The sequence below is a fragment of the Amblyraja radiata genome, chromosome 15, assembly GCF_010909765.2.
Source record: "Amblyraja radiata isolate CabotCenter1 chromosome 15, sAmbRad1.1.pri, whole genome shotgun sequence".
NCBI lineage: Eukaryota > Metazoa > Chordata > Chondrichthyes > Rajiformes > Rajidae > Amblyraja > Amblyraja radiata.
This window is the reverse complement of record NC_045970.1, coordinates 26424788-26447833: the sequence shown is the minus strand read 5'-3', so window position 1 is coordinate 26447833 and position 23046 is coordinate 26424788. Positions and strand designations below refer to the sequence as shown.

Below are 23046 nucleotides of genomic sequence, written 5' to 3'. Positions count from 1 at the left end.
TCAAAACCTCAAGAGTATTATTCTTCATGTGATGAAGTGGTTACATTCAATTCATTACCTGAAGAGACTTACAAGGGTTCAGAAGTTAATGGACACTATAAAATGTCAATCTATCATAAGGTGATTACTTCCACACTATCTACAAAATAGTTGAAATTTGGGTTTAGCTGTTGCATTATTTAATAGATATATCTGCATAAGGATATGATAAATAACATTTTATGTTTGATATAAATGCATTATATAGATATATAACTATATAATTCTGAAGGAATATATAAATAAAAATTTCCATTGTAAAAACTGAAAATTCTAAACAGTTAATTATGAAAAAATCCTGACTGCTTTTATGGCTTCAAGCCAGAATATAATGATGTGCATAAACTTGCAGGCCATGTTACGAACAAACTCATTTTTGTTCCATGGTGTCTCTGGGGCTTCTATCACGTTCACTCTCACTTTATTTCACTGTTGACATGTTTCTGTTAACTGCATGTCATCTGCCTGACTTCGTTTTATGTGCGAGCTGTGGGATGCTTTTTCTCCCCCTTGCAAAAAAACAGCCTCTTTGAGTTGCAGCTAGTTTGTCATTATTCCCCCTCCTCTCCCTGTGCAGTTGTTATCTCTCATCTTTTCCAAGCTCAATTTTCCAGAGCTTTCTGAACCACCGCAAACCCACATTATGGTTTATACATGATGCTGATCCCTTTGAAGGCGGCACATTTCATAGCGGGCCCTAGTCAGGAGAAGCACCTTCAGCCAATTTACTAGGCTGAGGGGGCCCGAAGCTCTAACATCTCAATCTAACAAGGTCACAGGGTGGCACAAGTGAGTGTCAGCTATTGCTGTTTAATTGCCAGTCTATGCCTCTCTGCTGTGTTTAAAGTATAATGACCCATCACTTAATTCTAAGAAATCACTGCCCTACTGCTGGATGGAATATATATCAAAAGGTGTGCTCTGGCAGGGCATGGAGTCTACATTTCCTATGGATGTCATACGAATAATACAGACGTGTTTTTCCATCACCCGACTACCGCACAAACGCCTTTTGTTCTTTTTCTCCCTCCTTACATCGGAATAACTAATGCATGGCCCTATAGGAAAACTGCTAAGTTGTTTTAACGATTGCCTTCACGAGTAAGAGGATCATGTTCCTTCACTGATAATGTGACCCCTATTTGTGGTGGAGGGGTGATGAAGTCGTGGATGGGGGGAGAATGAAGGTTGGGGGGGGGGGGGAGGCGGGTAGGAGGAGGAGAGTGGAGGAGGTGCAATCCAAAGTCAGCCACGTAAAACAAGAAACTAGCCGTACGTCTTTCTCTTTCTTGTGCCGTGTATCTATTACTATCACAGCTGGTGCCTCACCTGACAGGTATACCAATCTATAGGCACAGTGCACTCCATAATGTGTGGGTCAAACACCCATCATTTATTTTTTTGCCTCTGTACGCCACAATTTGAGATTTGTAATAGAATAAAAAAATCACATGTGGTTAAAGTGCACATTGTCAGATTTTATTGAAGAGTATTTTCATACATTTTGGTTTCACCATGTAGAAATTACAGCTGTGTTTATACATAGTCCGCCCATTTTAGGGCACCATAATGTTTGGGACACATGGCTTTGCAGGTGTTTGTAATTGCTCAGGTGTGTTTAAATGCCTCCTTAATGCAGGTATAAGAGAGCTCTCAGAGTGTCAATGAAACTCAAAGAAGCCATTATGAGACGGAGAAACAAGAATAAAACTGTTTGAAACATCAGCCAAACCTTAGGCTTACCAAAATCAACTGTTTGGAACATCATTTAGAAGAAAGAGAGCACTGGTGAGCATACTAATTGCAAAGGGACTAGCAAGCCAAGGAAGACCTCCACAGCTGATGACAGAAGAATTCTCTCTATGATTAAAAAAAATCCTCAAACACCTGTCCGACCGATCAGAAACACTCTTCAGGTGTGGGGTTGTCAATGTCCGCAGAAGACTTCATGAACATAAATACAGAGGCTACACTGCAAGATGCAAACCACTGGTTAGCTGCAAAAATAGGATTGGCAGATTACTGTTTGCCAAGAAGTACTTAAAAGAGCAACCACAGTTCTGGTAAAAGGTCTTGTGGACAGATGAGACGAAGATTAACTTATATAGAGTGATGGCAAGAGCAAAGTATAGAGGAGAGAAGGAACTGCCCAAGATCCAAAGCATACCACCTCATCTGTGAAACACGGTGGTGGGGGTGTTATGGTCTGGGCATGTATGGCTGCTGAAGGTACTGGCTCACTTATCTTCATTGATGATAGAGCTGCTGATGGTAGTAGCATAATGAATTCTGAAGTATATAGACACATCTTATCTGCTCAAGTTCAAATAAATGCCTCAAAACTCATTGGCCGGAGGTTCATTCTACAGCAAGACAATGATTCCAAACATACTGTTAAAGCAACAAAGTTTTTAAAAGTTAAAAAATGGTCAATTCTTGAGTGGACAAGCCAATCACCCGATCTGAACCCAATTGAGCATGCCTTTTATATGCTGAAGAGAAAACTGAAGGGGGTAGCCCACAAAACAAGCATAAGCTAAAGATGGCTGCAATACAGGCCTAGCTGAGCATCACCAGAGAAGACACCCAGCAACTGGCGATGTCCATGAATCGCAGACTTCAAGCAGTCATTGGATGCAAAGGATATGCAACAAAATACTAAACATGACTACTTTCATTTGAATTACATTGCTGTGTCCCAAACATTATGGTGCCCTGAAATGGGGGGGGGAGGGGGGAGAGAGGAGAGAGACTATGTATAAACACTGCTGTAATTTCTACATGGTGAAACTAAAATGTATAAAAATGGCCTTTATTTAAACCAGACCATGTGCACATTAACCACATGTGATTTTTTTCTATTACAAATCTGAAATTGTGGAGTACAGAGGCAAATAAATAAATGAATGGTCTTTGTCCCAAACATTATGGAAAGCGCAGTATAACCAATGTACAGGTATATCCGATAGGTATATCAATATTAAAAAAAGTAATTTTGAACATTGCTAACACATTCTTTTTTATCCTGGTATTCCACAACAAATATTTTTGCTGTTCTGCTAAACAACTGGATTGTGTTTGTGTTTAAAGTATCTTAATTTGTCCTGCCCCTATCAAAAGCTGTGCTTTCACAAATGCATCTACTTAGTCTCCAGAGATGGCAAGCCTTGCTAATAATCTATGCTAATTTAATTAACAACTATCATCAAAATGCATTAGCTGTTTCAGCCCATCAGGAAAGTCTAACCCTCCACCAATTAAATTAGCTGAACTCTAAATCAGATAAACAGAAAATAAACCCATCATTAGGAGCAATTAGCGATTGCTTAAATACAGTGCCATGGAGTAGTTTGTAAATATACTTGTAGCCACTGGGAAATTAGCTGGTACTACAATAATTGGGACTGTGCTGTACAGTCAGAGCCCCTATCAAAACAGTAGCTTCCAGAGTGCTGAACATCAGTCTCCAACAGCTTTGATGTGTCATCATTTACCACTTCCTTTGATTAGTTTATTTTGTTTGTGTTTATAGTATGTGTATGGACATTAATATTGTACGGAGTGGTGGGATCTGGTGTGGAACTGCTGATATGCTGTAAACCTCAATAGAGAAATGTTATCCAGCATGGCAGCTACTACAGCTAGTTAAAATTAGGCACAGATTTACAATGCCTCATAACTTTTTTATTTCACCTTCAGTATTGCTAAATACCTATTTAAATTTTACACAGCTAGCTGGCACAATTAATCTTGTTAAAATTATTGCATTTTTCCATTACTATGGCCTCATTATTGCTACAATATAAGTTTACCAATTCCATAATTATATCCAAGCTTGGAGGCATAATTTGTCCTTTTGGGCTCCATATTCCAGGGCTAAATGAGAGTTCCACATAGGGCTGGATGTTCTCAATTACACAGTTTAATGATGCAAGCCAAGAAGTTTTGCTTTATTTCTATCTAAAACTATATTGGGGATTTTTTAAATTCATTGAACATTTGTTTGATTCCTTATTATGTTATCTATAGAGTGGTTTGTTTACAGACCTGTTACACTGCTGCAAGGAAGAATTGCATTGGTCCGTTTTGGTACACATGGCAATTAAACACTCTTGACTCATGAGCAGCAAGAGTAATAGAAAATCAAATCGGTAAAGGCAATGACTGCAATAGTGATAGATTCATTGCAAGCACATATATAATGGAGGACCTCAATGAATCAAATTCCTGGAGTGATACTGCTGTTGCAGTTACTCATGAACCCTGGATTTTATGCTCTCTGAAAATTCACATTTAACATTTGTTTGGGCTTCATATTAGAAGGTAACAGTGGATGTAAGTTTAGCAGTTCCTCTTGTCTGCACATTTAGCAGTTGATCTAAGCATGGTATTGGGTAAGCCACAGCTAATTTCCACTACTGGGCCTTCTATTAAGTGCTTATAATATGGTGATTCTAATTCATAATATTTAGTCTTAGCCTCAAAAGACAACTAAAAATATAGTCAGTGAGCTGTTGAGGTAGGATTCTGTAAACATTTTACAGAAGACTATTGGCTTTGTTACGACAAAGCTTTGCCCTTTAGTTGATATAAGCCAGCCAAATGACACACAGATTGGGTGAAGAATGTGACTACAATAAGCTTGTGCTTGTGTATCATGATGACAATACACATTTAAGAGCATGCCATCTTGATAATTCTGCCTGTTCCACTTGTTAACTCCTTAGGTGGCTCCAGGTGTTTAGGGACACAATACATAGGTCAGGACCACTGAGGTGTTACACAGCACAAACTAATAGAAGGCATAAAAGGATGGCCAAATGGATAGTTCTGAACCTAATTTAATTCCTAATCTAATCTTTCAATACTTGAATTGATACTGAGAATGTGTTGTACAGGCCTGGTCAAGGACATGCAATAGCTTTTAACAGCCTGCTTTTATTACGGAGCAGATTCCAAAGGAAATGGTTTTACTCTGATTAGGTTGCAAACAGCTCTGAAGTCACATGACATGCTACCAGATCAACGATAAACCAACTACACAGAGTCAAAACTCCATGCAGTTCAAATGTTGTGATTGCTTCTGGCTGCATACACTCCATAATACAGTTGATTTATTCCACTGTGCCCCAATGTGAAAACCACCCATGAGGGCTGGGCTAACACCACTTTTAAAGGAGATGCACCACATACAAGGAAGCACATGTGCTTCCTTATTTATTTATACAACTTAGCCATTAAAAGCACTTTCGCAGCAGTAAAAGGGTAGTAGTTAGCTAAACTGAACAAAATATTAAGAACAGACCCACATCAGAAAGAACGATGTGATTAGGTAATTGTGAAAACCGACGCTCTGGAGCTGGTAGTATGTTAACACCTATTCTACAATTAACATGTCAGGCTCAGGGACAAAACAACGGGACAGCTCAGAGGTGAATGCTGGCGAGTTCTGAATCTTGCCAACAGATAACAGAAACATGAGAAATAAAAGGGTCAGTGATTGAACTCGATTCTCAATGAGAAATTGTTCTATTTTTACCTCACATTCAATTGCAAATTTTCATTTTGCTGTCTATACAGAGCAATCTTATTTATCGGCTTCCAAACGCAAACTTTTCGCTAACTCAAACCACTTTCTAACCCAAATTTCCTAAATTGGTGCAGCAACAAGTAGGTTCACCAAATTATTTAGTTCACTGCACAATTCTCTGAAATTAAGCGGCACCTCTATTATGCAAGCCCAATGCAATCATTTCTCTTCAGAGAGAATAAGAGGACATGACTTCAGAATTAAGGGACAGAAGTTTAGGGGTAACATGAGGGGGAACTTCTTTACTCAGAGAGTGGTAGCGGTGTGGAATGAGCTTCCAGTGGAAGTGGTGGCGGCAGGTTCGTTGGTATCATTTAAGAATAAATTGGATAGGCATATGGATGAGAAGGGAATGGAGGGTTATGGTATGAGTGCAGGCAGGTGGGACTAAGGGAAAAAAATTGTTCGGCACGGACTTGTAGGGCCGAGATGGCCTGTTTCCGTGCTGTAATTGTTATATGGTTATATGGTTAATAAATATAGCCAAGGAACTCATCATTTAGAATAATACTGTAATCATGAAAGTGACTTGGGTTGGTTATATTCACTATTTTGAATGTCCCATTTTAGAGATCTGCCTTGCTGGCAATATTATGGATGCTGTTTTTTCCCCCCACATTACTCTGTGCCAAAGAAGGGATAGGTAACAACACCAACCAATTTTGATTGCTTGTCCATAGGAAGCTTAAAAAACACATAACTTCACATTTTAAATTGAAGAACTTCTCAGCAACCGATGTCCATGAATCACATTGGTCATCAGCTGACTTGCTAACAACTTCCACCAAAATAATAAGTTTATACTCTATTTTAAGCCAATTGCACAGAAAGTTGCAAATAAATCTCTTCCCCATCTGCACCTTAAAGCTGTGCAACCAATTGTTGGGTGGCAAAAATGTTTAAGAATTAATTTACTTTTTGTGCTGACAGAATCAATTATTTATTGTTCCTGAGTCAGTGCCAAATTTAAGTGGAAAATAATGTGCATGGGCAAAATTAAGTCAACAAGGCTCCAAGCTTATCTAAAATAAAGACTGGTTTCATTCCAGCTGGAACCAGATCTCAAGCGGAGACAAGAGTTTAAGCCCTACCCATGTCTGCACCACAGACTCCTGTGTCCCCAACAACTTCAGGTCACACTACCCAAACCGTATATGGAGAGGAACAAGTTGTTGTGGAGGGTAAGTGTGGAGGGGAATGACAAACTTGAATTTTGAGATATGCTAGCTAAAGATCTACCAAGATCCCAAAATACATAAGCAATTAAGAGATGCAGATGTCTATTGAGTGGAACTAATCTCGGTGAATGTTTCACAATGTCTCCCCTTCCCTAAGCGCCCAAAGACCCTCATTTTGACCACGTCTAATGAAGTGTTGGCTGGTAACTGCTGTAAATGCCTACTTTTGAACATTAATGTCTATGATGTGAATGTACATTGTGTCTCTTACACTGCTGCCTATTGGCTCAATGGAAAGAACTGCAAGCCTCCAAGTGGAAGAGCACACATCCGATTACTACTTTTTCAGTAATTCCATGTTAAAGTGGCCTTTAACCTGTGATGCAAGAATGAAGATTATTGCTCTCTGAACTGACTTACTGTGGCTCAAGTAGCGATAAGTGACTCTGCCCACTGGGTATAATAAATATTAACTGCATTTTGATGTCTGCAAGTGCTAAAACATTGTCCCTCGGGCTCCAACATTGATGCAAAGTGTGTAATAATTGCGGCACGCTCTTGACACTTCCGTATTCCCTTGAGGACAATATTTTACCACTTACAGTCTTGAAAAGCAGTCAATATTTGTGTACATTATAAATGACCTCCTCTCACAATAATACTGCAGCAAAGGCTCCATCCCATACTTGCAGCTTCATTCATGGTGTGTTATTTACTTATGGAATGGCTTTCAGCTTGTTTGTTTTCCACAAAATCAATGTAAGTGCCACATGGTAAATGTTTATTCAGAAACAAGGCACAAAGTTAGAAATGGCAATGCATGGCCTCACTGAACAAAAGCCAATGGCAAACTGATTAAACAAGTGCAATTGAGAAAATGGATTTAGGTTATTGGCTTGAAATAAAAAATAGAGCTTATTGCCCCCAAACCAAATGTACCCACCTTGACATGGAAGCATTGACGGTGAGTGCAGTGGGATAAGGGTGCCGAAACCCCCCTGTTGTGATCGGGTAAACTGGTTGACCTTGCCTGAAAAAGAAAAAGAGAGAAAAAAAAATAACTGGAAACTTCTGCTCTTGTGAGCTTGCTCTCATTTGAACCAGAACAAAAAATGTTGTTGATTGCACAGCCAGGATCAAAGGACGTAAATAAAGAACAATTTTAATGTGCTAAATCTGATAGAACCAGCTAATTAAATTTTATAATGTCTGCTAATGTCAACAGAGACCTTCTCCCCAAGCTAAAGCTAGGTGTTTTGTTGTGATAATTAAAGACGATGCAGCATTTGCTTTAATGGAGCCATCACAATAATTGAGGGCTACAGATCCAAAGGAAAACAATAATGAATGTAAATTTATACCAAAATAAAATACATCAAATCAAAGAGCCGCTGTTCTGCTTTGGGCCTCTTTTGGTATTTAGAACTCAGTAAGAAAACATTAAATTAACAGTCCTTAATTTGTAGCCTTTTGTCATAGTAACCAGGTTTGGCAGGTGTTGCCAAGGGAGAAGACCAAATAAATATGTGGGTACCCAGTAGCCAATCACAGCTCATTACAATAATTGGACAATACAGTAACATACAAAATTCTACAAGAATTAAAGGAATAAAAAGAAAAAAAGAAATGGAACTGCTTACTGTGGTACTAACCATCCTAGTGGATGGGGGATTTGGCCGACAGCGCCAGGTGAGAGTGGGTAATATGGAGAGATGTCTGAAGGATGTGGAGGTCTAGGAATACCTAGGAAGAAAAACAAAATGCAACAAAATTAATTCACAAAAGTGTAAGGTACTAAAAAATCCGTAACATTTATTTGCGTGGATACGCCATTGATCATTTACTTTCATGTGTCCAATTATGCCAACCAATAAATTAAGATTGCAAGTCAACCTTTCAACAATCTATGTCTGAGACATAATTATTTGTTACAGCTCAACCTTTTTTTTTAAATTTTTCTTTTTTTTTTTAAAGAGTAATTATTGCAATGTTTCTCTAATTCTTAAGCTCAAAGGCAACCTACTTCTGTGCCTTACTAACACAACATTCAATTAGAAGATAAAATGCAATTATATTGCATCTTTGATACATTTGACATAGTTTTAAGGAATCACCAGGCTCTTCAGAATTGTGGACAAACTTTCACACAAATCTGAATCGAAAATATTCCCACAAAACAAGGTAGTTTCATTTGATCTTTGCCACAGCATTTAGCTTTTGAAATCACGTCTACAGGAATTCATTTAGCACTTCTGCAAACTATCTTTAAAAAATGTGTACCTTTAACACTTTCTATGACACAATTGGACTCCCACAAGCCTCATTCTTGTATGTAATTCACTTCATGGGTTCTCTAAAAGAGACTTTTATCAGCTCCAGCCCAACACATGGAATACTCGGTGAGCTGGCTGCAACTAGCCCAGGAATTAGATTGCACCCCTCTTTGGTGCATTTAGAGAGTTTCACGCAGAGAGCTGTGAATCTGTGGAATTCTCTGCCTCAGAAGGCAGTGGAGGCCAATTCTCTGGATGCTTTCAAGAGAGAGTTAGATAGAGCTCTTTAAGATAGCATAGTCATGGGATATGGGGAGAAGGCAGGAACAAGGTACTGATTCTGGATGATCAGCCATGATCACAGTGAATGGCGGTGCTGGCTCGAAGGGCCGAATGGCCTACTCCTGCACCTATTGTCTATTGCCTTAAAAAAAGGTGGTTAATTTGCCATAACATCAAATGGGTGGTATTTTTTAAAAAGCAGTCACTAAATTGGGACACCACACTTTAAAAACTTGCTTTCATGGTTTTCTTCCGTTAAAATCAAATCACACTTTTACCAATAGCTGCCATTTCAACTCCCACTCAGAGAATGGGGGTGGAAATAGTCATAGCTGGAGGGAGAGCAAGTTGTGGAGAGGCAAGAGAAACAGTGTTGGGGACTGCCCACCTTCACTCTACACAGCAGAGATGCCCAACCAGAATTAAACCATGTCCCTTCAAGGACCCTTCAGTCTGGTTTCTGGCCATGTTCTCTCTGGTTTGCAGTACATGGACCATAAAGGCCATGAGTTGTAATTGATGCTATAACTCTCAGGGAGTATGAAAAAAATGTGCTGTGTACATTTAAGGCATCATCGCATACAAGATAGAAGCAATGACTATCAGGGGCACAATTTATCTGTCCAATATGCCAATGGGCTGGGCAGGTGCCGGAAAGAGGTAAATACCAACATAACTTACACTTTTAAAACTTAAAGTTGCAGTTGTTTCTCCCTGTAATCCACATTTTTAGCTTCCACTTAATTATCAATAACATTTAAAATTAGCCTGTATTTCAAATACGTAGTGGACTATAACTACCTTAAGTCACTTGGGGCTTGCTTTTCACAGCCTGCATTAATATAGGATTTTTTCCCCCTCCTTACCCTCATTATTTTGAGTCCCACAGCTCTACTAACATCGTATCTTGTTGGTAGCATATCCAATGACTCGTCTCTACATGCAACACAAATGCCAATCCTTCTCCACGATTGGGACATCATATTCCCCTTTCCGACTCGCATACCACTCCTCAATTAATCCCCTCTTTCACACCCCATTCCTAGAGGTGCTGCCACATTCTCTGTGTCTACGTTATTTGGTTATCTGTTGTAGTACTTTAATTGTCTTTTGCACTATAATTCTTGCACATGTTGTTGCGTTTATCATTACAGTATGCATACCGTTACTCTGTGAGCTTTATGTGAACAGGGAATGCCATTGCATCCTGGTGTATATAAAAATAAACTAGTCTGAAGCTTTGCCCCTACGGTGGAGAAAAAAAACTTTTCATTAACCATATATCATTCTTAATTTGATGCCATTCAAATCCTGCCCGCCATTACTGCATTTTTATACTCATTTGTTTTTAAATGTGTGCATAGCACATTAAAATTATTCGAGTACATCACATGATTAGATGCAAAACCAAGCCTAAATTTGCTGATGACACCTGTCTGGAGCCACAGATTCACAAGTACCATTGTCTAAATGGCTTCACAACTTTGTAATCAGTTCCACTTCCAAAAAAGCATCTTAATAAAATATCATGGAACAGTATCTCATCTTACAACAGGACACACTCCTGTTGAACTCACAACGTTCAATCAATTCAGGTAGTAATTCCACTATTCCCAATTACCCATCTTCTGAATGCACCTCTTTATCCCCCCCCCCCCCCCCCCCCCCCCCCCCGAGTTAAACCATTTAATTTCAATCCCTCCAACTCTTCTTTTTACCTCCTCCCACCTGTCCACCTATATTACCTCCAATTTTCCTGCCCTACTCTGATGAAAGGTCATCAACATGAAGTGTTAGCTGTATTTCCCCCTCTACTATCTTGCCGGACCAGCTGTTTATTGACAGCATTTTCAATTTTAATTTCAGATTTCTAGCTAGCAATATTTAGTTTTTAGAAACACACAGAAAAAGGACAGAAAATGGAGGAAACATTCAGCAGGTCAGGCAGCATCTGGCAATGGGGTGGAACAGTGGCAGAGTTGCTGCCTTACAGTGCCAGAGAGTCCCGGGTTTGATCCTGACTCCCCTTGCTGTCTGTATGGAGTTTGTATGTTCTCCCTGTGTTCATGTGGGTTTTCTCCTGGTGCTCCGGTTTCCTCCCACACTTCAAAGATGCACAGGTTTGTAGTTTAATCGTCTTTGGTAAAATTGTAAATTGTCCCCAGTGTGCAGGATAGTGCTAGTTAGTGTACGGGGTGATCGCTGGTCGACGTGTGCTCAGTGGGCCAAAGGGCCCGTTTCCACGCTGTATTTCGAAAGTCTAAAACTATGAGAGAGAAACAGGTCAGAGACCCTTCCTGTTGTCTGTTGCGAGTATTTACCATTTTTATTTCAGATTTCCAGCATCTACAATACTTATTAACATGAAGTTGCTTTTCAAATGATTTCTTTCACATTACAATTAACTTGGCTGCCATAGACTAAAGACTGGCATCAGACTAAATACCCCTCTGTAACAGGTTGACACTCCAACTAAGTTACCTCCAATATCAAGCCACATTACCATGGAAAAGTCTGAATTGTGCAAAACATTGAACATTTGCAAAACAGCAGCGAATCCGTTGCACAATTCACGTTAAGGTATGGAAATAGGACAAACAAAATCAAGGAATCTGGGACTCAGAGGTCTGGCAAGAAAATTAGAACTACATACTTATTGGACAAGTAGTACAATGCCGAATGCTATCCCATGATGAGTATCCCCAATCAATTCCTTGCACTGAATCAGATTTTATCAAGTTATAAAATGATTCCCTCTAATTATTATTTAACCCTTTTGCATTGTCAAGGATCTAAAATACCCCAGGTTTGCTACATATCGTGCACCATACACTATCAAATGTTTTAATTCACATACTGTGCATCGTTAGCTATTAAGACTGTGCATTGTACACTATCAAGTTACTTGATTTACACATTGTGCGCTATGAAGCTGTTTATGCCCCCCCCCAAACAAATCCCTGTGCCTAAGAAAGGGTCAACAAGTGAAATAAACCACATTTTCCCCACAAACAATTCAGCATCCTCCACTCGTGTGGTATTATTAAACAGCACAATTTGTAACATGGTAATGTTCACCTGGGTGCAGCCAGGGCAGTCAAGGCCACATGAGGCCAGAATAAATGTTCGAAATTCAATTTGACAGCCCCTGTGCAGTGTTAATTATTGATATGAAAACGGTTAGGGCACTTATTTATCATGCAGGCAGAAAATGGCTTAATTAGTTGCAACAAATGATGGTTTCCCTCTCTGGAGTTTTCATTTAAAGCCACAATATACATTTTACAATGCCTCCACAGTAGCTGCCTTGTGTGTCATTAAATTTAAGATTATGATTTAATCATTCTCAGCCTGGAGTTGATCTTTTTTTAAAGCAGAAAGAAATGTGAAAAGAAGCATGTCTGTGAAAGGAAAATGTATGTCGGCAAGGTTGGGATAAAAGAACCAGCAAGCGAGAAAACATATGGGGTGAGCTGCATCATAACGGGGAGGTTTTAACTAGATTAAAGCAGCTTCCTCCATGGCCCAGGGGAATTAGACGATGCTTGCTGTGGTACAGAGTCACAGGCAATCAAGTTGAAAGTCTCAGTCTTGCCTTAGTTTCAGGGGAGCAATGGACACGTGCTACCAGCTCTCCTCAAAAGTCCCACTGTGGGCTGGCGCTAATCAGCCCAGCAGTATTTCCCGGGATCACCATCCAATGATCCCGGCTGGCAAGTAAATGTGAACAATGGAGAATAGGATCAGTCTCAATTGTAACATGCCACAAATCGAAATGTCTACCATCCAGTCACATGCAGAAGGAATATTCATTTGAGCAAGTATTATCTGGCCAATGATAACTAAAAGGGATATGGAGGAGGATAGTACAAGTGAACCCAAAACCACTGTTTATGAACAATAGCTCCTTGAAGCATCAGTTTGTCATATAATACTATTAGCTTAATGGCAGCACTCTCGCCTCCAAATCAATAGACGTGGATAGAGGTCCAGTCCACTTGTGTACATAATTCAACTTTCATTACAGCACAGAGTTCTACACTTCTGGAGGTGTGATGTTCAAATGAAACACAAAACCAACATGCCCTCTTGCAATTCCAAGAACTCCCTGATGTCCAATCCAACAACAAAAAACAGAGGAACGGATCATTATTCCAAATTGCTTGCTGTCTTGTATTACAATAGTATCCACACCACATGAATTACTTCACTGCCTGAACAGAGTTTGAGCAAGCACTAAATAAATTGCATTCTTTCTCTTCCTCACAAATATGCCAGTCTCAGTTTTCCACTCCATTTTAACAAAAGATTCACGAAGCCGCAACTAGAACAGCGTTTCGTACGTGGTTTGCCACAGTTGGTATTGGACCCTGACCTACGGCTTTAACACTAACACAGACACTTATTTACAATTCTTAACTATTCGAATTGAAGGCCATTGCCACCAGACATGGTGCTTAAAATACACCGCGATGACCTGGTGCATTGTCAAGTGAAGAACACAAGGAAGTTATTCCATGGCATCTTCTGGAAGGGGATTCAAACAAAACTGACAGTAACTTTCCTACCATCACCAATGAAACAGAACCTAGCAATATACTACCACTGATTGGATCAGGTCTACTTTAACAATGTATTACGAACAGCATGGGTAAGCCAAAATGGAGGTCTCATTGTATGCTGTGCTAAAGTGTCCGTGACCAGTATAAATTATGGTATCCTTTCAGCTTTAAAGCATTTATAGCAGTAGAAGTACAAGTATTTGTTATAGCACAGTACTCACTACAGTGCATCTTGAAATACGACATCTTGGTTTCATACAATTGTGGAATGAGTTAAAGCTTCGCCCATACAATTAATCTGACCTTTGTCCCCCCATAATCCCACAGAAATCCCCATTTAAACAAAATTAAACAAAAGCAGAATTAGTTAGATAGCCACCAGGTCTCTTCCAAGTTGCTTCGCTGATATTATGATGTGTTTGCTGTTCCGGGAAAAGGCCTGTATGCTATTTAACAATGAACTAATTTCAAATCAATTTCCTAAAAAAATGAAGGTGTGTAAAATAAGAGCTGATCGAGTTAGATATACACTGGAATCTTCACATTACATGATGATGCATTTGACTGTGTGGGGTGTACACATGCAAGATCAAATGACCCAGGCTCTTTAAAGCAATGTTGAAAGGTGGTTTAACCTCACTTACACAGGGTTTCTTGCATCAAACTCGAGCATGAAACAGAAGTTAAACTGGTACCAAAGAACAACAAGCTTGTGAAATGCCAATGTCACATTTACCGAGTAATGAACACTTCACAGAGACATGAACAATGATGTTCACACCAAGCTAAATGGGGTATAGGCCAAGAAACAATACAAAATGGATACTGGCAATGCCAATGTTTTAGACATTAAAGCAAACAAACAAAAATACGATGGTTGTCCATGGAGAAGCTAATCAGCACCCAACAAGCTAAACTAACCTGGTGACCACATTACATGTTTCACAAATTACTTCAAGCAGCCAATTTTTATCCCTCATTTTAAAAGGTTTTTTTTTTTTTTAAACCTTACCAGTAAAACCGCGCAGATGATCTGAAAGTATGCTTTTCCTGAGATACGCAACTCAGCATCACTCCCTACCAACTCATTTTAATTATGTTCGAGTCAGGTGAACATAACTCTCTTCCATAAAAGAGCAAATGTCACAAACTATTTATTCACTCCTCTCCTTGGCAACAATCTGAACCTATTGCCAATTTGCTAGCAAATGACAATAATAATAAAAAATTGCAGCAGCTGCCACAAAAATCTGAAATAAAACCCAAAAATGTTGGAAACACTCAGCAGGTCAGGCAGCATATGTGGAAAGAGAAACAGTATTAACAATTCAGGTGCAAGACCATGATTGTTATAATTTCTCCAATGTCCCACATCACCCAAATTCAGCCCTGCCTCAACTCATCTGCCACTGAAATCCCCAATGTCCTTTTGTTGACGACTGCAAAGCACTCCTACTTTCTACTCTCTATAAACACGAGGCCACTTCAAATTCTGCTGCTTGTGTTTTAACTTTCTCCATAACCCACTCATCCATGGATGCTCTGACCTTCATTGGCTCCAAACTGAGAATGTAATAGGCAAATAGGCTTCACCGCTGAATAAAATTATACTTAATTTTATTCTACAAATCAATGTTGCTGATCATCTCAGAAACTTTATTCCATTTGTATGATCTTGCGTTTAAATTCATTGTGCTCCTTTCTTGCTTTCAAGTTACCCCCCATTTTTTATACAGTAGGGGTTTATATTACAGTTCCTGCCACCAATGTTAAGACAAATTAGCCCACGTAAAATCTTCCATCTCCTTTCCTAAATACTGATACGCAGCAAACTATCTCCCAGTCTTCCGATATTTCACCTTTTTGCTAATAAATTACAGGCACCTCCTGCATTACAGCCATTTGGGTTAAGGAGGTTTAACCTCACAGAATTTAAAAATCAGCACCCAAAAAGTTGAGAGAAAATTCGCTCCCATGAAAAGTGTACAAAAACACAAATAAACAAACACAAAACATACTTAAAAAAAAAAAAACTAGCATTTCTTGACGCATGTGCGGATGTTGCAGCTTGCATCAATATTGACATTTTTCTATAAACATAATCCATTTCCCCCCACCCCAGATGATGCGAGGGGTTGCCCATAATAGTGACTGCTCTACCTCTTGAATAGATTTTTATCACTGCATGAGTCGATTCATCAAAGCCACAATTTTAAACATCCTTATTTGTTTCTACGCCCTTCCATGTCTGACTCTATTGGTTTAATCTTCCCCACCTCAACTGCCTTCTGACGTACCTGTACTCTCCAATTATACCTAAGATTCAGATTGTCATATATACCAGTGTGCAGTGAAATTCCTTGTTCACACAAGCTCAGTGTAAATAGTATACATGGTAACAATAAGCATAACAATAAAGACAGTGGTACGTACAATCATCAGTATAGAATGGTGCAATTTGAAGAATACAAACAAATAATAAGATGCTTTAACGAAATAACCGAATGAGGAAGAGTTACAAGTATGTCGCAATACCTCAAGGAACAGAGTGTGAAAGAGGAGATTGCTTCAGGAGTCTGATGCTGTTCTTAAATCTAATCTGGGATCTCTCTCTCCCCCAGAAGGTAGAAGTAAGAGAAAGAAATGGCCAGGATGGCAAACAGGATGACAGTACTTCCAGCCTTCCCTACGCAAAACACCATGGAGATGGACTAGATAGAAGATAGTGATGAGCCTGTGATGGACTGTGCTGTGTTCACCATTCTTTGCTGGTTTAGGTGATCAAGAACAGAGCAGCTGCGATACCAGGCAGAGATGCAACCCGCCAAACAGTTTCTATATTGATCGGCAGAAGTTCAAAGAATCCTCACGGACAGACCAAATTCCCGTCAGACGCCTAAGAAAAAAAAATATGCTGGCACGCTGGTTTCATCACCACATCAGTGTGAAAGGACCAAGATAGATTGCTGAAGATATGGATGATTATTGAAGCTGTCGATCACCTCTACTGCAGCGCCACTGATGGGAACAGACTGTGTCTAGTGAGTATCACCCCACTGCCTCCACTTACTTAGACCAACAATCAATTATTTCATTTTGCTGTCGTTTAGGGCGAGTTGTTGCTCTGACACCATGGCACAAGGTTCCCGATTTATTTTCTGGACACCATTTCATCAGAATGTATGGAAATATTTCGAGCACACGATATTAGCTACTTCTACCTTCTTTGGTCTATGAAAATTAAATCTCCTCCATGAGATTTTCAGCTCCCTTGGGAAACAACTAATAAGCTGAACGTGCATCAGACCTTTCAATAGCTTTGTGCCCATATGCTCAAACTCAACCCTGATCAACCGATTAACAAACACAGTAGCTTGTTCATGGGCAAAGCTAATGTGGTAGGATATAGACCGAGTATCTGACAAAATTCTCCTGCACTAAGGCACAGGATCAGAGGATGACTGAAATGGGGGAAAACAGAGTGCCAGAAAGTCAATAGGCAAAGAAATGGACCTTTCTTTCTCCAACCATGTTCAACCGACCTGCATTGAACCTCAACACCAATCCTATTTGTTTGCATTAGGTCCATATCCTACATACCATGCCTCTTCAAGTGTCTGTTTAAATCCCTTCTAACCACAATGATTATATCTGATTTCACCATCTCCTTTGGGAGTGCATTCCAGATGTCAACCATGCTCTGTGTAATGAAATGTTCTGCCATAAAACTCCTCTCTCACCTTAAACCTATCTCCTGATGCTTGATACTCCTGCCATGGGAGAAAAAAAAATTCTGACTATTCTGCCTATCGATTCACCTTATAACTTTCTATATCCATCAATCAGATCATCCCTCAGCCTCTCTTGCTTCAGGGAGAACAAGTCGTCCTATCCAATCTCATCCATAACTGAAGTCCTCCAATCCAAACAACATCATGGCTTGTCTCCTCTGCACTCTTTCCAACAGTCACATCCTTCCCATAGTAGGGTGAGCAGAACTGTACAATAATTTATATGCAGTCTAAACGGTGCTTTGTGAAGTTACAACATAACACCCCATTTTATATATTCTATGCCTCAACCTATGAAGGCAAGCATGCCAAATGCAGTCTTCACCATCTGATCTAACTGTATTGCTACTATCAGGAAACCTGAACCCCCAAAGTTCACCAACATTCCTCAGAATTCTATCCTATGTCCTACCCCAATTTGACTTCCCAAAATGCACCACCTTGCATTTGTTGGGATTAAATTCCATCTGCCAATATTCTGCCCAATTTTCCATCAGTTACAAAATAAAACTCGGCGAAAGAATTAGCTAATCAGCTGGTGAGGTAGCTCCAGCGACCAAGTTCAACCTAGCTGGTTTAATATGACCAACAAATAAAAATTAATGAATTTCCAGAGGGAAAAAAATTAGTAAGCCTCAGTAACGATAAAGAATTAGCAAAATTACCACGCTTTCCAGTTCAAATACAAAAGCAGTTTTAACTTACTTCCTGATCTGCCATCAATATTAATGCTCACCTCTCCCACTGCCATTTAACAAGAGGAAGGATCTCCTTATTGCCTCTGGCGTGATGGCCCAGTTCAGTGGCTGATATTGCACTAAGATGGTAATGTTCATCTGGTGGAGAATCCATTACCTTGGATAGTCTGGCCAAGAAATATTCTTAACGGCAAAGGAACTTTTTTTATATCAATAACTTAACACTTTTTAGGATTTACCCAATAAGGGTATCTGATGATAGGATAAAAATTCTGACTATTGAGTCATACAGCATGAAAACAGGATATTCAGCCACCTCGTCCATGCTAACCATGATGCCTCATCTAAGCTAGTCCATTTGGTCGCATCATGCCCATGCCTCTCCAAATCTTTCCTATCCAAGTATCTAAATGTCTTTTAAATTATATTATACTTGCCTCAGCTACTTCCTCTGGCAGCTCCTTCCATATACCCATCACCACTGTGTGAAAAAGTTGCCCCTCTCTTCAATCTTTCCCCTCTCACCTTCAACATTCCCTCTATTCTTGATTTCCCTATCCCGGATAAAAGACTGTGCATTCACCGTATCTATTTCTCTCATGATTTTATACACCTCGAAAGGATCATCCCTCAGCATCCTGCACTCAAAAGAATAAACCCTTGACCTACCCAATCTTTACCTATAGGTCATGTTTTTTAGCCCCGACAACAACTTTGTAAATTTTCTCTGAACCCTTTCCAGCTCAATGGCATGTTTCTCATAGCAAGGTGACCAAAACTGTACACCAATACTCATGGTGTAGTCTCACCCACATCTTGCACAATTGGAACTAACATCGTAACCTCTGTACTGAATTCCAGAACTGATGAAGGCCAGCATTCCAGGAGCTTCTTTGCCACCCTATCTACCTGTGATGCCACTTACAGGGAAGCAGTGCCCAAACAATAAGCATCTCACTTCTGCACAGCTTACAATTTTGTGCAAGCATAGAACATTTCTGAAGGTAACCTTGTACAAAATACTAATGAGACAAAAGGAGACCACTGAAGGTTCTGAGGGCTCTTTCCATTCTACTGGTACTGCTATTTGGTTGAGGATAATCATCAATATTGGTATGCCAAATCATCAATGCCAGATAGACAGCGCTGAACATGCGTGCATCAACTTGCCTGCAAATCAATAGGAAGATGTATCTGTCAACTAATGCACATTGCTACAAACCAGCAGCAAAATCTGAGTTCTGTGTAAAATTAAGTACATAAGTGTAAAAATACCAGCCATACCTCCAATATTTTACCTACGTGTAATAGCTGGTCTGTACACAGATCATGAAAAGGCTACCATTTCGTAAACTGCTAACATTTTGCAAGTTATAAATGATGACACGTTGATATGCTTAATTAATTTATTTTATTTAAAAAATAAAGCTAATACTGACGACAAGTTCATAACAATTCTCCAAAATTGGATAAACAGGAATTTTATCATGGAACTCAAATTAAGCTCGACATTCAAATTAGTTTTCTAAATTCTGTGACAGGAAGCCTGAAACCACAATATGAATAGTTGCTACAGAGACTGGGCAGAAATAAACATATTGAAAAGTAGCCAATGAGATCAAATTTTACATCCCACATATATCATAATTCTCTACATTTAAATAGAGATTGACGATACAACCTCTGCAATGTGCACTCTAGAAGGGATTCATACTTAATAAGCCGTGCAAATTAATTCAAACCCATAATTTGTTGTATTCAGGTCATCTGCCTTTTAGGCAGATGATGTGATTGATCTGTGTAATAGACTACCCGAGTTATACTTACAAACTCAGGTCAGACGGGGCATTAAACTCCAAAAATTCCTTTACAACTTGCATATTTTGTAGGTACGAGTGTGTAGGAGAAGAAAATTAATGATTCTCTCTCCTTTTCTTTTTCCCTAACCCTACTCTGTTACTTCCTTTCCCCCCACCATTCCACAGCTAAGGTGCACAAAATCTACCATCTACAAATGAAGTACAACCTGGTTTTTGGATTTGAATCCCTGCACTGACTTGTCAGTCCCCAGATGGAGTTGACAAGGGTCTAAGGGCCATCCAATAGCAATAAGATTGCTTCAATACCCCATGGCTATGATAAAGAGTCAGATTAAACCACTGAACAAACTTTACCATGCTAAGATTGTATTTTATTCTGGTCCAGTGGTCACAATGCAATTAATTTGAGTGATTTGTCAATTTATTGTGTGAAATAATGTATTTGTTTTGGGCTGGACAAGCAGTTAAGACTCTAAAAATATAGCATTTCCTTTCTAATATATTTTTTGCTCCCCTTGAAATTCAATTTCCACCAATAAAATGGTCAGCAAGTGCAAGTTTGGAATCTGAGTCACTGTGCAGATTGCCCAATAGTGCCCTTTCATTTATAAACCATCTGACCCATGGAAGCAGCAGGAACTGCGCCTGGCATGAAATAGTATTTAAAGGGTATTTTTTCCCCACCTGTGAGTAACATGTCCCTAGAAAAGTTACAAAAGGAAGATTCTGGTGAACACAAAAGCATTTACATTGAATTAAATTGCAGTTGTACAGTATTGAAAATTAGCAAGTGCTCAAACAACATTTAACACTTAGTCCCAATGCAGACATGGATTTCCCCAATGGCTTCCGAGTAGAGCAATATTCGGAAGAACTTCATCTGAATTGCACACTGATCCAGAAAGAAAACAGCATTATCAGTGAAGCCTCCCCCCATTCCTTGACCTACCTGTTTTGGGGTCCACATCTGCTGGTAAGTGTGGTGGGGGGTTACCTGGTGTGAAGTGTTCATTGCTGTACGTGATCAGCGGCGTTAGCGGGTGAACATGATGCGGATGCTGCACAACAGGTACTTTGTTAGACTGCCAAAAGAAAAACAGGAAGGAAAGTGGGTTAGACAGGAGTAACCATCCAATGAACTGTGACTTAGACCAATGTATCAAGCTAGAGGTGGAGTGGTTTCAGGGCAGATGTGTGGGGGGGAACACTTGATATTTAACAGCCTTCTGCTAATCCCTCAACAGAGGATATTTAAGAAGATTAGGTGGTGCCAAAAATCAAGAGACCAATATTAGATGATGAATGGTTTGAGTCAGATTTTATTTTGATACGCGTCAATTTGAATGACTTATAAAACAATCATGTCTGTTACTATTTATTAATCAGGTTTTGATTTCTTAGCAATATACTTATTTTTACCACATCAAAACCAGAAATCCATTAAACAAGAACTATCTTCAACTAAGGAATTCGAGTCTAAAAGGTCACCTGGGGGAGAGAAATTATTAAAATACCAGCCCACTTACAATGATGGATGACTATGGACAAAATGAGAGATGCTTTGCTTGATGTGCAGGAGAAACAAAATACCTGGTTTCTCGATTATTTTATTGACTCCAATTAAACTTGCTCATGATACTCTTACATCCAATCCCACCATTACAAATAGAATAGACAACTTTGCATGAGATCAAATTCAATGAAGATAAAAATGGTCATAAAATTACAAATATATTTTATGCAACACCCCATGAGATCAAATTAATTGTAATAACTCAATCTTATTGCACTGCAAAATTAATGGGTGCACATACACGTGGACATAACTTACGGAACTAGATAAAGTTCAGAAGCAAGGCAATGGCTCATGGTACCATCAAGTTTGTCTTATTAGGGACAGATTGAGGTTTTACATGTCATGTGTAACTGCATGAGCAAGCAAGTACGTGATTCAAATTCACTCCTTGCTAACTGAGGACTGAAAATCTGAGATTAAAGTTTCACAGTAAAAGTGAGAATGCCCCACTTTATACCACCGTTTTACCAGACAAAGTCACCTGCGTACCAATACCCAGCATTTCTTACTATTTACACGGCTCCATCAGTCATTGTGCTTCGTTAACACAATGCTACATGTTTATTTAAAAGGTTGATGAGTAAGTATTCGTTGGATAAAAGTTTTAAGACAATTGTTGAACGTGACATTATGGCATTAAATTACTGATTACATTTTGATTACGTGGAATACAAAGTGTACAAAATCCCATTTTCCAAAGTTGTTCAATAAGTTCTGCATATTTTGGAAAATAGGTTTGATGTACAGGATTTGCAGGACTAATATTGTTAATTTTTGATATAGCAGTGATGACCGGCAGCCGGCAATAACCACAAGCTCCTTTTTCTTAAAAAAGAACCAGATTAGCTTTCCGTTGAAACAAACGAGATGCAAAACCTTTAACTTCAGCATGAAGATTTCATCACATTGCCACGGGGCATTTTAGGCAATGGAATCGCAACAGTCTGCTTTACAGCAAAAGGCTTTGTCCACTGGCATCACAAGCTTCCTGTAAGTCCATGCTTTGGATAGAATTTGCTGCAAAATTCTGTGAGCAAACAGCAGGAGGTCTTTTGCTAGTTATTTACTGTCTACAGTCGCTCCTGTTTCTAATTGGCGCCTGCAACTGTAATAATGAGGTTACAAGACACATGGACAATGCAGAGTAGATGATGATTCAGTTTCTTCCCCTTCATCAACAAACTAATTTTGATTGTAATGAAACATTCATTATCAAAAAACAGTCAATTAGGCCCCA

The 23046-nt window shown here is 39.3% G+C and overlaps 1 protein-coding gene across 34 annotated transcripts in view; it reads right to left on the bottom strand.

The window, feature by feature from the left end:
* tcf7l2 (transcription factor 7 like 2) overlaps nucleotides 1–23046 on the bottom strand; it is a 170487-nt gene that overhangs the window by 12320 nt on the left and 135121 nt on the right. For 29 of the 34 annotated variants that reach the window (XR_004414168.1, XM_033033860.1, XM_033033858.1 and 26 more), the window contains 3 exons: nucleotides 21183–21315; nucleotides 8448–8550; nucleotides 7751–7837 (listed from right to left, as the gene is read on the bottom strand). Coding sequence is in view for 33 of the 34 variants with exons in the window: in XM_033033860.1 (XP_032889751.1) it covers nucleotides 7751–7837; nucleotides 8448–8550; nucleotides 21183–21315 (323 nt within the window). In the remaining variant the exon portion in view is untranslated. The remainder of the gene's footprint in view (nucleotides 1–7750; nucleotides 7838–8447; nucleotides 8551–21182; nucleotides 21316–23046) is intronic. The other 5 variants (XM_033033859.1, XM_033033861.1, XM_033033894.1 and 2 more) reach the window with 3 other exon arrangements.